Source organism: Atta colombica, unplaced genomic scaffold, assembly GCF_001594045.1.
Source record: "Atta colombica isolate Treedump-2 unplaced genomic scaffold, Acol1.0 scaffold254, whole genome shotgun sequence".
Lineage (NCBI taxonomy): Eukaryota > Metazoa > Arthropoda > Insecta > Hymenoptera > Formicidae > Atta > Atta colombica.
In genome coordinates, this window is record NW_017259353.1 from 538,381 (window position 1) to 552,606 (window position 14,226).

The 14,226-nt window shown below is 29.7% G+C and overlaps 1 protein-coding gene across 3 annotated transcripts in view; it reads right to left on the reverse strand.

The window, feature by feature from the left end:
• Nucleotides 1-14,226, reverse strand: part of LOC108689080 (heterogeneous nuclear ribonucleoprotein 27C) — a 44,208-nt gene that overhangs the window by 13,900 nt on the left and 16,082 nt on the right. For 2 of the 3 annotated variants that reach the window (XM_018195686.1, XM_018195684.1), the window contains 2 exons: nt 13,769-13,924; nt 3,028-3,264 (listed from right to left, as the gene is read on the reverse strand). In XM_018195686.1, coding sequence (XP_018051175.1) covers nt 3,089-3,264; nt 13,769-13,924 — 332 coding nt within the window. In that variant the 3' untranslated portion in view covers nt 3,028-3,088. Of the gene's footprint in view, nt 1-3,027; nt 3,265-13,768; nt 13,925-14,226 lie in introns of those variants that run through there. The other variant, XM_018195685.1, reaches the window with a different exon arrangement.

Genomic DNA, 14,226 nt, shown 5'->3' on the forward strand with positions numbered 1-14,226 from the left:
CACGAATGACCGTGCATACAATGTACATACCTTTAAAAAAATACTTATGACCCTATTACGATATTCGCATGAATTTTTAAAGGTATACATTTACACGAGCAGACATACGAGTGCGTGTACATACACATATGTCATAATGAATATAGTTACATGATAAAAGTAGTGTTATGTTGGTTGCTTATTCGCAATCATTAATCATTATCATTAATAGGAGCTACAAAAAAAATTATGCTCTCAAATATCTCATGCTTTTTTAAGCTTAACTCGTTTTTACTGACTCTTTCTCTCTTTCTTTCTCTCTCTTTCTCTCTCTCTCTCTCACTTTCTCTCTCTTTCTCTCTCTCTCTCTCTCTCTCTCTCTTTCTCTCTTTCTCTCTCTTTCTCGCATCCTGTCCCAAAAGAACTTCCTGTACCCTTCCTTCCTCTCTTTTTATCCTGTCCTGTTTTTCAATCCTATATCTTTTGGTTTTTTGCGAGAAAAGATTCAAATAGAGACTATGCGCTTTGGCTTGGAACGTACACTACTGTGCTGTTCGAAAAATGTTCGACTTTAAATCTCATCTCATGATTATTCATTTTTAATCTTTACTTTCTGTTTCTCTTCTTCATCATTTTTGTCTATAGAATTTATGCAGTTTGTCTTTATTTTAAAATTTATATTTACATTAAAAACTTAAAAAAGACGCTTTATTAAAATTAGAAAAACTGCAGCGTTCATGAAACATTGGCATTTAATGTTTAAAGACAACACGGAGTTGACACGAAAATTGTGTAGCTACTTTGAAGAAGAAAAGTATTATTTAACATATATAATTAAAATTTACAGAATACTGAAACATTTTCCATTCAATACAATTCTTATTGACAAACAGAAGATAATATGTAATTATTTACATATTATCGCGCATATTACTTCTTTGTAAATAATCGTCAAAAAGCGTAAACGAATAAAAAAAAACAAAAATAAACCTTTTAGTGGTAATAGTAGTTTCGCTGATTCAATTACGATTTTGCGATTGATTATAAAATTAAGTCCAACATGTAGTCATTATTAATAAGCGTTACTTATATATCTTATTTATTTAATATTGTATTTATATTTTATATTTTTGTTTGATAAATATCTTAATAAATTTTTAAAAATATAAATATTGTATGCATGTTTTTTAAATAATAATTTAATTAAATCTTAAGATAATCACAACATTCTAGTTTAGTGATATTTTTAATATAATTTACTCCTACTTGATTTTATGTTAGTTAATATTGGATCGGAACAAAAATTTGTAACGCTACTTTTTATTTATATTGTGTCTATCTGTTTTTAAACAAATTTGGTAATTATACTATTCGATAAAATAAAATGCTTTAAAAGAATCTATTTTTTAAATTGCGGTTCGCGCGTACGAGAGATAACTTTTGATGAAATTATAAGCAATCAAAGTCAAAATGCATTTTTTATTTAGTCCAGATAACTCGGTAGCAAAAAATCTTAAGAACATTTTCAAAAAATGATTTTATAGAGAAAACTTTAACTTTTTCGTTAAAAAGTCGAAAATCATAGCTTTTTCTTTTTTTTTTGGGCACGTGACAAAGAAGAAAATTTCTCATTTTGTCTAGCTCGTAGTTTTTTTATATATGTAAAAATTACCAAACTCACAAAAACTCAGAAGACATAATCTTTCGAAAGTACAGATTTGAATCTTTAAAACTTTTTTTTTAAATTTCGTGTATTTGTCATAAAATTACAGCTGCTTAAATTTTAAAATTCGTAGCGCTACAAATTTTTGTTCTGATCCAATATTTTAAAAAACTTACAATTGCATACGATACAGAAAGTAATTTACTTGAATTACAAGCTTATCTCTTATTTTACAATAAATATTCAACGTGTACAAGAAATGGTATCTCAAGTTTAAATTATCCTTGATGATGAGATTCATTGATCTCACCAGAACAAATAGTTTTAGTTTATTGAACATTTATTGTAAACTCGTCAAAATCTAGCAATCTATTCATAGCGCAATAGATTTAAAATGATTCGATATTATAAGCAGAATGAACTAATAGATAAAATTAAATGGAATATTTTAAACGAAGCATATTCGTCGCAAGCGTAGACTTTTCATATGTAAAATGTTCTTAGAAGCTTTCTGCTTCTATTCCGATCCGAAATTCGCCAGATATATCAAATTTCCATCATTTTATTGTAACGGATATTTTCAAATAGATTGAACGCAATTGAGTGGAATAAGATTTCGTCGCTATCATCAAAGCGAAAAGTCGAACATCCTCTTTCAGCACAGGGAGACATTAAATTCGGGGCACTGGGAGTAAGACGGATGGAAAGCGCGCGAGCGTAAAGATCATTTAACAAATATATCCTTATTATCGAGACAGGCATTACGTGCCCGTCACTTTTATTTTCAGAAAATCGCATATCGCATATGCAAATAGCCAAATGCGCATGCGGCACACTTGTGATACTACTAAACTATCATAGATTTTTCTCATTTAATCTCTATTTTATTCTATTCATGATTAGCTCGTAAGGGGATACGACCTTACCAATACAATGCTAAAAGTTTACAAGTATACAGGTCATGTTATTACAGTTAATAATTTCATTTATTATCGTTACAATCATTACCAACTTTACGTCTATTATCTTATTACTTCACACTAAAATATGATAAAAGTAGATCAATCGATTCTCTCATCGTACCGTGTGCGAGATATTTTAAAGCATCCCAACAACTGTAGGAATTCCATTCTACTAAAATCGAAATAACCTCGAGTAAAATAAATAATAGCGGCGGTCCCCCCTCCCCTTCTTGCGTCAAAAAAATTAAAAACACTCACTTTGTTTATGTTATTTCATCTTTTTTTTTATTAGTAGCTCTCAAAGCAATCTAATAAGATCTGAGAATAATTATTCTCGATCACGTGCCTCGAGATTCGATGATCAAAATAATTACACGTTTAGGACTTTATTTATTCATTTCATCTTCTAACTAACTTGCCCAATTTGCTAATGCACTCATGGTTTTTTTTGTTAAAAATCACTGATCACTCTCCCCCGATACACTCATTTCTTCTCAGTACTGTATATTTTTGGATCATTGGATTGTGTGCGTATGTTTGTGTAAGAATCGTGGATAGTAATATCTGTCTGCGTGTGATTTATCCCGCTAAGGCGGTCTCGATTCCTCCTTCTCATTCTCTCCTCTCGTAACGATTGAAATATCAGCCCGCTGCACAAACCTTAACATAAACATATTTTAGAATTTTCCTTATATAAAACTCACTTGTTTAAATCTCTACATTGTTTTCGCATTACTATATACGTTTAAGACAATAATTATCTTGTCCTATCAGACTCGCAGAGAAAATCACCTTGTAATTATAATTTAATGCCTTAACTGCTTCTATGTAAACGTAATTTAGAATATATCTCGTGTGTGTATAACACATTTATCTCTTATATTAATCAACTTTGTCCCATTTGAAATTATTTTTTACTGCCTTATACTCGCGCCCAAGTGTGTGGGCGATTATCACACTACCTGAGTACAATATACTGGCGGCCTCTTCTTTATTATTTGACTCTCACGCATCATCTTAATAAAGCTAAAGAAAAAGCTAATAAAGGGTTAATTTATCGAGATTTCCGAAGGAAATCATACATCGATATTTGTTTCTAATTCTTTACGAAAGTTATGTTACTTGTTGTTGATCAATATTCAATTTTATTTGAAACAAAGCAAGATCGATTTAGCAAAAAGTAGACTCAGGCAGTGACAAAACGATATCTTATCGCTGAGAATATATTCTTTTTCTCTGATTAATTCGACGCGTTATCATAACTACATTATAATGTTCATTCCTTGATAGATGATCTCATGGTTTATCGACAAATAAATGCCCACTCTATCTATCGGTCTTATCTATCTGTTATTGAAACAGCGCGATTCTGTGACGGAGATTAAGTGCAATTATTATTAAAATAATAATAATAAAGAAGAGGAACTGCGCGATGTTCGCAATTTTAAGGATTAACAATCGCTTGGTGATTAAAATGCAATAGCCAATGATTACACGTCGTCGTGCGATACGAACTAAGACATACACTAATAATTAAAAACGGCAGGAGAAACTCATGTATATCAATAGAAAGTGTTTTCCACGATAGATTACGATACGAGTAATAAGTAGTTAAGTGTAATATTTAATTATACAACCAGTCTTTAGTGTGCGGGACGCTAAAACGTGCGCTTAACGTTAAAACAGACATTTCACGACGTCCCCGGAATTATTTATACATTATTTAAGGACTTCTTTAAATATCAAAATACTTAACTTGCTTGACAAAAAATCTAACTCTCATGCATCCGCTTTGTAGGATGAAAAAGGATGAATCCACGCATTACCTAATTAAGTTAATAGAGAAGAAAACCAACGACTTAACTTAGTGGCTGTAATATATTTATAGTTTCCTTCTTTATGCTGCGTTTCGCTCTATTGATTGTACGTTAAAAAAAAAAATTGAAAATGAAATCGTCTAAATGCATAAAAGCGGAGAGAGATTTGATGTTGTGATAAACCACATAGCCGAAAAGAGGATAAACTCTTGGTAGATCTTAAATTCAATCTCTTATTCTACATCTTGATAATCACAAATTTGGTGAAACATTGAATGCGCGATTTGACGAATTCCACAATATTTAATAAAAGCTCTATAACATCATAAACGGACACCTATTTACATATTGTTTATCTATTTAAACTTAAGGACCTGAAGAAGGAAGAGGTTGAACAGAAATAATAGCTTTCATAGAGCTCAATATATATTGAGAATTTGGTAGGAAAATTTAAATCTTTAAATCTAAGTGACGTTTAAGAGATTTTTATAATCCTATCCGCTTCTCCACTGCTATTATTATCATTAGAACTATTTCTATTAATATAATAATTAATTTATTCTTTATAAACGCAAACTCGCGATAATAACAAATAATTATAAAAACAAATACGTGCGTTAATCAGAACACAGAAATAAATTTAATACATAAAAGATTTAATCGTATACATATAATATCATTATAATATAATCAATTTTCAAGTTATTCTCATCAGATAATTACAAAAATCTTATAGATGCAGCTATCTGAGAATGTCTCGAAAAATAAGCCAAACTGTTATATTATAATATAACAATAATATATTATATTATAATATAACATATAAAATATTATATGTATATTATATGAGTTTAATCTCTTGTATTATTTATTTTTGCATCTTTACAATCCAAATAACTAAATCAGCAAAATCGCACAAATCTGTGATTACTTATGATGCAATTTGTAATATATTTGCCTTCAACGATTTTGAATATACCAACATTATAACAATACACAGACAACAGTGTACATATATTTTGCCAGCAATTTAACGACAAAATTGCAACATCAAAATTAATTTGCGTTGTCAATAATATGATAGCATTACGTGATCCTGTAGATTATGATCAATCATGATAGCAACAGCACAAATTTTAATAATGACGATTTTAAAGTTGTAAACAAGTTGTCATATCGTGAAAGCAACTTACTAACAAATGCGGACTCAATTATTACAATTCTGATAGCAACACATTGATTTATAATATGCTAGCAACAAAATACTATCTACAAATCGTATTTGCCTTTTTTATAAGTATTTGTAATCTATTTTTACTTCACGTATTTTTTACAATTATTTACTGATTGTCAGGAGAATAATTTCTACCCATTTTTATAAGTTTTGATAAGTCTTTTAAAGCGATCTCATTATTTTGTTTTATCCAAATTCTCTTTATTTACATATGACAAGAAACTTTAACGTTTCTCGCTTACAATATCATGATTTCAATATGCTGCGTCAATTAAGGAGTCTTAAATATAATAATTTTAATAGGTTTCAAGTTCGATCCCAGCCGTCGTCTCATATATTTTTTTTTTATAGAGATTTTATTTTATAAGAAATTGATCAAAGAAAGAGAAAAAAAAGTTACAGAAATAATTAAAATAAAACTATCCTAAAACTGTTATATTAAGTCTAAAAGGAAGTCTTAAAGGAATGGCAAAATGATCTCCCATCAATTAAACAACTATGTTCTCATCTCTACTATTACTAAATATTTTTTTATTTCTTTCTCCTCTTTATTGATGTCGCAACATCTTACTTTGCTTAAATGAGGTGTCGGATGGCGGATTAGTAATCTGTGGATCCAAGTTCGATCCCATCCACGACGCCTCACATATGCAGGAGTTTTGAAAGAATTTTCAGTTAGTTGTTTTTGCCTAATATGAGTCCATTCACGGAGCTGAAGTTCAATTAAAAAAAAAGAGATTGTTAGTTATATATGTGAATCAGACTGTGATCATTAATAAATATAACCAATATATACCAATGTAATCATCGACATATAGGTTGCTAGCAAATTGTTGATCCAGATGTTTTGTATTTCCATTTAATTTTTCCGGCCAGGTTTTTAAGTTTAATTTACTTTAAATTTGCCTATTTCAAAAGAAACGTAAAGGAATGTATAGCGAATAATTTTATCTAAAATTCTTTCTCTCCTCTCTTTCTCTCCCTCTCTCCCCCCTCCCTTCTTCCCTCTTTTTTCTTTCTTTAATATAAATATATAAGCAATTGTTATTGGTTTCAGGATTTTAATCATATTTTTTGCGCGTGTCCTAATCTTACTAACGGTCTTCATTTTGTGAGTTGTCGTTTTGACATTAGAGATTACATAAAAAAATCTCCTATTCCTAATATTGAACAAGTCTTTGCAAAAAGATTATTGCAGAATCTTTGGATCCATATGCAATGCATAGTATTATGATTCTTCTTTATAGTGGATCGGAAAATTAAATAAAGAGAAAAACAAGATAAGCGATTATTCAATATCCTTTTAAATGTTAACGTGAGATTTCTCGTATATCAGAATTCATTTGTAAAATTATTTAAATTTTCGAAGATTCAAAAATTCTAGTTTTTATAATTACGTATCATTATAATAAAGCATTATAACGGAGCATGAGAATAAACATCTGCGGCAAAATCTACAATAATATATGAATGAAGAATGCCAAAGAGAGGTAAAGCTTTTTGTTCTGAGGCGTCGGATGGCTCGGTGATCCGCGGATTAGCAATCCGTGGATTCGGATTCGATCTCATACGCAGGAGCAAATTTTCTTAAGTATATATACCTGCAAACCATTGCAACGCTCATGAGATCCTTGCCATCTAAGTATTGAAAAATAAATCTGAGAATATCGTGTGGTATAGAATTCAATACATTTTCATTGTTCTTTTTTCTAAATTTTCTTTAATGATCTCTCCATTGATGATCTTCTTTAGTTTGAAAGATATCTTGTCGATGACCGTAGCCACTGTAATATTTCACATGTGACTGGTTTATTATCTGAGTAGTCTAAATTGAACATATATATTCTCTAAGTATGCAAAGAAAGATGAATAAAATAAATTACCGGATTTTGGCCTAAATGATAGAAACTTTCTCATGTATGTTCTTTCTTATATTTTTTTAAATTTATTGTTAAATAATTTTGTCAGAGTTATCCCTCTATTATATTTGTTAATGTGTGTATTGTGATCTGTCTAATCGGAAAACCATATAGGAGATAGATAGACAGAACATTAATAATAATAGTTTGACCTCCTCATTATATTCAACTGCGATGCTATACAAGTTCGATGTAGTCATTTCTTGTTTTATTATTTAAATACAGTACTTTTTAAGATTGGCATTACTTGTCTCGATAAGACATTATTTAAGATTATCCTACAATAAGAATAAATAAATATCATGAGTATGTCGAGTGCTGCGGATCTGGATTCGAATTCATCTACGCCTCAATGCAACACAAATGCGATTTTCCGGTTTTGTGCTTCTGGTATTAACGTATTATGTTAACGTATATTAATATAATTTAGTAGCGCGACTTCGCCATTTAATCTCATAGATGAATTGCTATCCTTCAGCTAAAATTATTCAATATGTTGGAATATGTTCTACCCATCTTTGCCTGTCCAGACTTATCCGAAATCATCTCTGTCATATGCGTGTCGCGCGATATGTCTACTGGAACTCTCCCTCTCTTCTCTTCAGTACTTGAAAGAATGATTATTCTAGAAAAATGGCGATCTATCTCTCTCTCTTCCCTCTTCCTTTTCTCTCTCCCTCCGATCTATTAAATTATTGTTGAACAGTCAAAAATTCGATAAAAAAGAAAATGTGAAGAAAAGAAATAAATTATACGAGATAAGGCACTAGTTTGTACATCTGTCAAAAAATATAAATTATGAGTTTTATATGAAAAATTGAATTTTATAAAAATTGCTTCGAAGGATTTACATAGTGTATAAATTACATAGTGTATAAATTTTGTTATAAGTGGAAGCATTTAAAAAAATCTTCAAGACCAATTTTTAAATGGATTTAACTGGAAATGGATGGACTTATTCCGTCTCGTATTTGTGCTATTGTTAAAAAACACATTCAACTTTGCATTCAAATGTATTATTATTTATCATTGATTGGTCTAAACTTAATAGATAACGAGATATTTAAGGAAACAAAAATTAACAAGTAGTTGAAAATTTTTCAGATAAATATCATAAAGAAAATGTATACACAAACGATTTCATTCTAAATTAAATAACATGGTAATGATTTACTTTTGTTTTTTTTTTATAAACATTATTATTACCTAAATATATCGCTGGCTTATTCATCTTACTACATTCATCTAAAACATCTATTTCCAACTCTTCGTTTATTTTTATTTTCTTAAATGTCGTTATCTATTAGCTTTAGATCAATCAATAATAATACATTTATACAAATGCAAATTTAAACATACTTTCTAATAATGATCGAAAAAATATAACATCCTATTTTAAAAACAAAGTTGATTTTCAAATTTACTACATAACTATTATATATAATAATTTTTTTTCATACAAAACTTATATTTATAAATTTTTCGAAAAGTGCAAGTTAGATGTCTCACCTTGTACAATACGAAATATCGAAGCTTTAGTTTTTTTTTAAGTTCAATTTACTTTGAACTGACCCATTTTGATGTGAAAAAAAAATGATGAGAATTTTTTATTGAATTTTTTAAATTTTTTTTACTTAAATTTTTTAAATTAAATTTTTAAGTTTGATATAACTTTTGTCGCAAAAATTTATAATAATAAACATTAATATTACAATCTTTAGCTATTGCCAAAAAATCGCAATAATATTTATACTAGTGAACAATATTTCTACAAATCCATTACGAATCATGAATTGCAAATAACGAAGATTACATTTATATATCTTGTCTTTCTATTATAATCATTTTAATACAATAAAACTTATCGTCAGTTCGCTCTTTCCATTTCTTAAAGTTGTGATTATCATAATATAGAATAAGAAACTAATGATCTTCAATAGATATCGAATACAAAGATCTTTTTCAAAGTTTAATGTCTCGTAAATAGAAATGAGAAATGTCTCAATCTACTTAAAGATGACGGATTATCAAAAGCATCGTAATAAAGAAGTTTACTGAAGTTAGAACCTCCCTACGAGAGGAGGAGGGAGGGGGGGACTTTCCCTACTCGGCATGTAGTATACCTCTACTTTAAAACAAAATAAATACGAGCGATTCAGAGCAATAAGTGTAGATAGAACATAAGACAGGGAGGAAAAAGAGCTCAAAGAAACAGTAATAAAAAAGAGAACAACAACAACCCTGAGAGCAAGCCGTACAGTTCTCGAAAACTGCGAATGAGGCAGGTAGTAACAACGGCTCTAGAATCAAAGTATAGTTTTCCTATATACTACCTATTACATTAATTAGATGCGTCATCTCTGTATTTAAAAATACTAATAATATTGCGTTGAATATAAATATATTATCTGTTATAATTAGTAATCAATTATTCGAATAACCCCGCTCTAAAACTTCCACGTCCTGCCTTCGTTTTGTGTTTTAAAATTGCGTTTCCTTTCGTACATAGCTTCTCCCAACTATACCATCGTCATAATCTAAAATATATGTATGTACATACAGTTGTGGCAAAAGCAGCCATTAACTCTTTGTAACCTTTTCTTTTTTCCCTTTCCCCGTCTCCGCGCTAGTATTTAAATTTACTTTTATCCATCTGAGACTCGTTAATATAATAAATTAATTAGCTCGTTTATACCAATCGTCAACAACGCATCGATTATATTTACGTGTCCTGTACAAATGAAATGTAATAACCACTTTTCCTTAACACCTCGCATACACTTAAGCTTTTTAAATTCACGCTTTAACTTTAGTTAAAAATCGATAAGAGTAAGGAATACAATATTAGTAATAATTATAATTGATATACTAATGGGTCTTATTCCGCATCGTTATTTATCGGTATTTATTCTATAAAATAAGTTGTAAAAAACAGCCGTAGATAAAACACGTCGCTATTATTTGCCGCTCCCTCCTTTGCAAGTTAGGTATTAAATAACGTGTTATTTATTTAGAACAACCATAGTGCTTTTTTCATCACTTTTTCATCTATATATTTTTCTCTTATGAATTTATCGCTTGAATGTTCAATAATATGTTAACTATTTAATTCTTTAGTTGCAAACCGTATATATATATATATTTCCAGGATCAAAAACTAACATTGAAAATTAGAATTTACTTTTATTACAAAGTTCTTAATCTAAATTGAATAAAATAAGCAAAAAAAGTTTGAGTAAAACATCAAACGTCAAAACTTTTTCTTTTTACTAAAATTTATGACATAATTATACTGTATATATTAGAATTTTATTTTGAATATATAATTTAAAATATAATTTATATAAATTTATATCATAATTATAATACATTTTAATTTTATTCAGAATTTTACAGCCGCAGCTAAAGAGTTAATTCACTTCTTTTATGTGCATTTTTAGAGGTAAAAGTATATGTGTGTGTGAATATGTATTCATGAGTGTATATGTTTATGTATATGTATTTCTTTTTCTTTGTTTTATTATAATAATTAGGGTGTAAAATTGGTTGTTTGATTGAGCTCTCTAGTCGCATTTTTGTTTCGTTAGTGTGTTCAAGTGTGTTATTGCGTTGATCCCAGAAATTCACACGAGTCGCGTTTGTTAACACTGCACTCGTTTCTTTTCATCTAATTATCATGAACAATACTGATTTTTTCTCTGCGATATATTTCGTCGCAGACAAATAAAAAGTTACTATGTCAGATTTATAACAAAATGCAAAGTTTTAAATTCAAATTTGACACATCGATCGATATATTAATAAATATCATAAAAAAGAAAAGATTGGCTTATTCTACAGCTTTAATGCAACACGATTCAACACTTTATTGTCAGGATACGTAACAAGCATTAATGACATGAACGGCGAAACGAATAACGGAAAGAATACGAAGAAAAATAAAATTAGCAGTCGATCATCTTGCACTTAAGATATAATGAAGCCTTACACTGTCATTCGATGAACAAGGAAAACAAAATAAATGGACAATAGTAAATTACGTTATATGAGATCACATTTATAACGCTTAACGAAATTGCTGGCTTCTGTAATCGTAATCTATTAATTACACCATTATGTGTGATATAAGGTCTATCTTGGTGAATTATACATTAGCATAATAGTCGCCATTCTCATCGATAAAGTAAGACACAACGCGACCCGCTCGGTAATTAAACATGAGCATTTGGAGAGCACTCTTCCGAAATATTCCTCGTTTAGATCTATGGTAAATCCTACAGAGTAAATACAATTAAGTCATATATTTAATCAGGTAAACTTTTCAGGTCGATATCCCCCACCGAGACATATCCACACGATTACAATATACCCCTCCCTCCACCTTATCTATCAATGATCTCGTTCTACTGATCTAAAATTTAAACACTTATAAGCTTCATCGCATATTTCATAATTATCGTCGACAGTAATAATAGTGTAATAGTAATAGTGTAGTTGTAGTACTTGCAGTAGCAAGAGTAAACACTCATAAGTATTAATAGTAATAATAGATGTATATAATAGTAATAATAATATAGAATTAATTATAATAGTAACAATAATAATCGTAGCCTTAAATGTGCCTAATAGTTATTATAAATCGGAGGTAAAAAATAAATCAGTTTCCACGTGCATTTTACGGTATGGTCGAACAGAAGCCAGTCCGACGGCCACACTAAGTTCTTATAATACAATTTGTAAAAATATTTGTGATTGTTTATCGGTTTTTATCTTCTTATCCCTTCCCTTCCGCGCTTTGTATCATTTCCAAATCGTTGGAAGAATAGGAAAGTCGCTAAACTAATTTAAGGAATCAGTATTCATAAACAAGAAAGAGTAAAAGAGAAAAAAAGGAACTGAGGGAAATACGTATTTAAGATACTACTAGTGATATGACATGAAAGTAAAAAAGGATGTTTGCAGAAACCGCATCCTGCTGTCAAAGATTTATATAGATATACATACACCATATTTAAATGATCTATATTGTACACTATTCTCTGTAGTCAGCCTGTGTGTCGTCTTACTTAATTATCTCATCAATTATTCATTATATCATTTTTCATTTTTCTTCAATTATCCGGTATAACAACTATTTAATAAATACAAGATCGTGGAGGGACGAGTGTCTCGAATGTGTAAGTCATTCGCGCTGACTTTCCATCAGAGACCATAGTTTAAATATTTCTTTCGTTTGTGTTCTTATCATTTGTGTTACATACACCGTTTGCTAACGGTTAGGAAGTGAACAAGTATCGAATTTTGTTCCCCTAAGAAGAATTTTCTTCTCGAACGAAAACTTATTCACCTCCGTAATAAATGCCATTAACGATTAAATGATTAGCATTCCTGATTCTTTACGCTCGCTTTTACTTTGTTTACACATTTTAGAATCTCCTTCTTAGAATCTCTTTTAGTTCATTATGTATTTTTACAATTTGTTAACACGCTTTCTTTCGTTTATCCCAGTGCCATACAAACTTCACTTGCCTCATGGGTGTGTATTCTAACAGTGTCAATTTGTGTATTTTATTTAACACTTAATTATTTAATTTATTATTTTTTATCTGAAAAGATTATATGCCGTTCTCGCGAGCGATCAATAAAAAATCAATATCAAAATGATAAAAGTCTAAACATCTTCTTTGATGTTTCTGTTTGCCAAGTTTTTTTGTTTGAAACACAAGATGTGTTTCGATAGTAAAAAAAAAAAGATATCTATATGCTAATCGACCGCTCACGAACAACATGCCGGCGTAAACAAGAGACATTCTGTTTTCTGTCGTTTGCCTGCAAATCTTAGCGACTTTTTTAGCGAGCATTTTACTGTATAACTAATATTGGAACTCTAATTTGGCTTCTACAAAAATACATTACATAATGCCAAATTCCTTAAACGACAAGTATCTTTTCCTAAAAAGCATTTTTAATGCATACAGAAACGTGAATCGACGTGAAAGAATGTCTCATGTCATAACGCAGATTTTACGATCAATATATAGTTTATCCTGAATTTGAAGAAATAACCCACGAGCAAGGCCAAGCCATTCAGCGCATCTCTCCAACTCGAGTCAATTAAAATGGTCATGAGGTGGGCCACTCTTTAAAATCGAAGCCTTGCTGGCCGGGTTTAGGAGCGCTTGCAGCGTACCCACCTTGACTATTTTCTCCTCCTTGATACGAACGCTGAGGATAAGAAGTATCAGCGTAATTACTGTATGCAGAATATCCAGTATAATCTGGAGTCTTGGCTGAACTGCTGCTAGATCCTGGCGCACCTGAACCGGTATTTTGCCGCGAATACATGTCACCTGCAACATTTGTATATAATATTAAGTCATTTCATTCTAAATAAAATTATAAATAAACATAAAAAAAAGTAAAATTAAACATAATATGCTAAAAAATTATTAAACCTAATAATTTGCGACATACATTTAGACAATACTCTACTTTATACTATCTACATATTATATTTCAAATCAAAGGAGTAAATAATAAAACTGATATACATAAACTATTATTTCTATATATAAAATAATATAATAAATAATAGTAATTAAGAATATATAATAAAGTTCTTTCTTTTCTTACATTTTTTCAGTATTGAAAA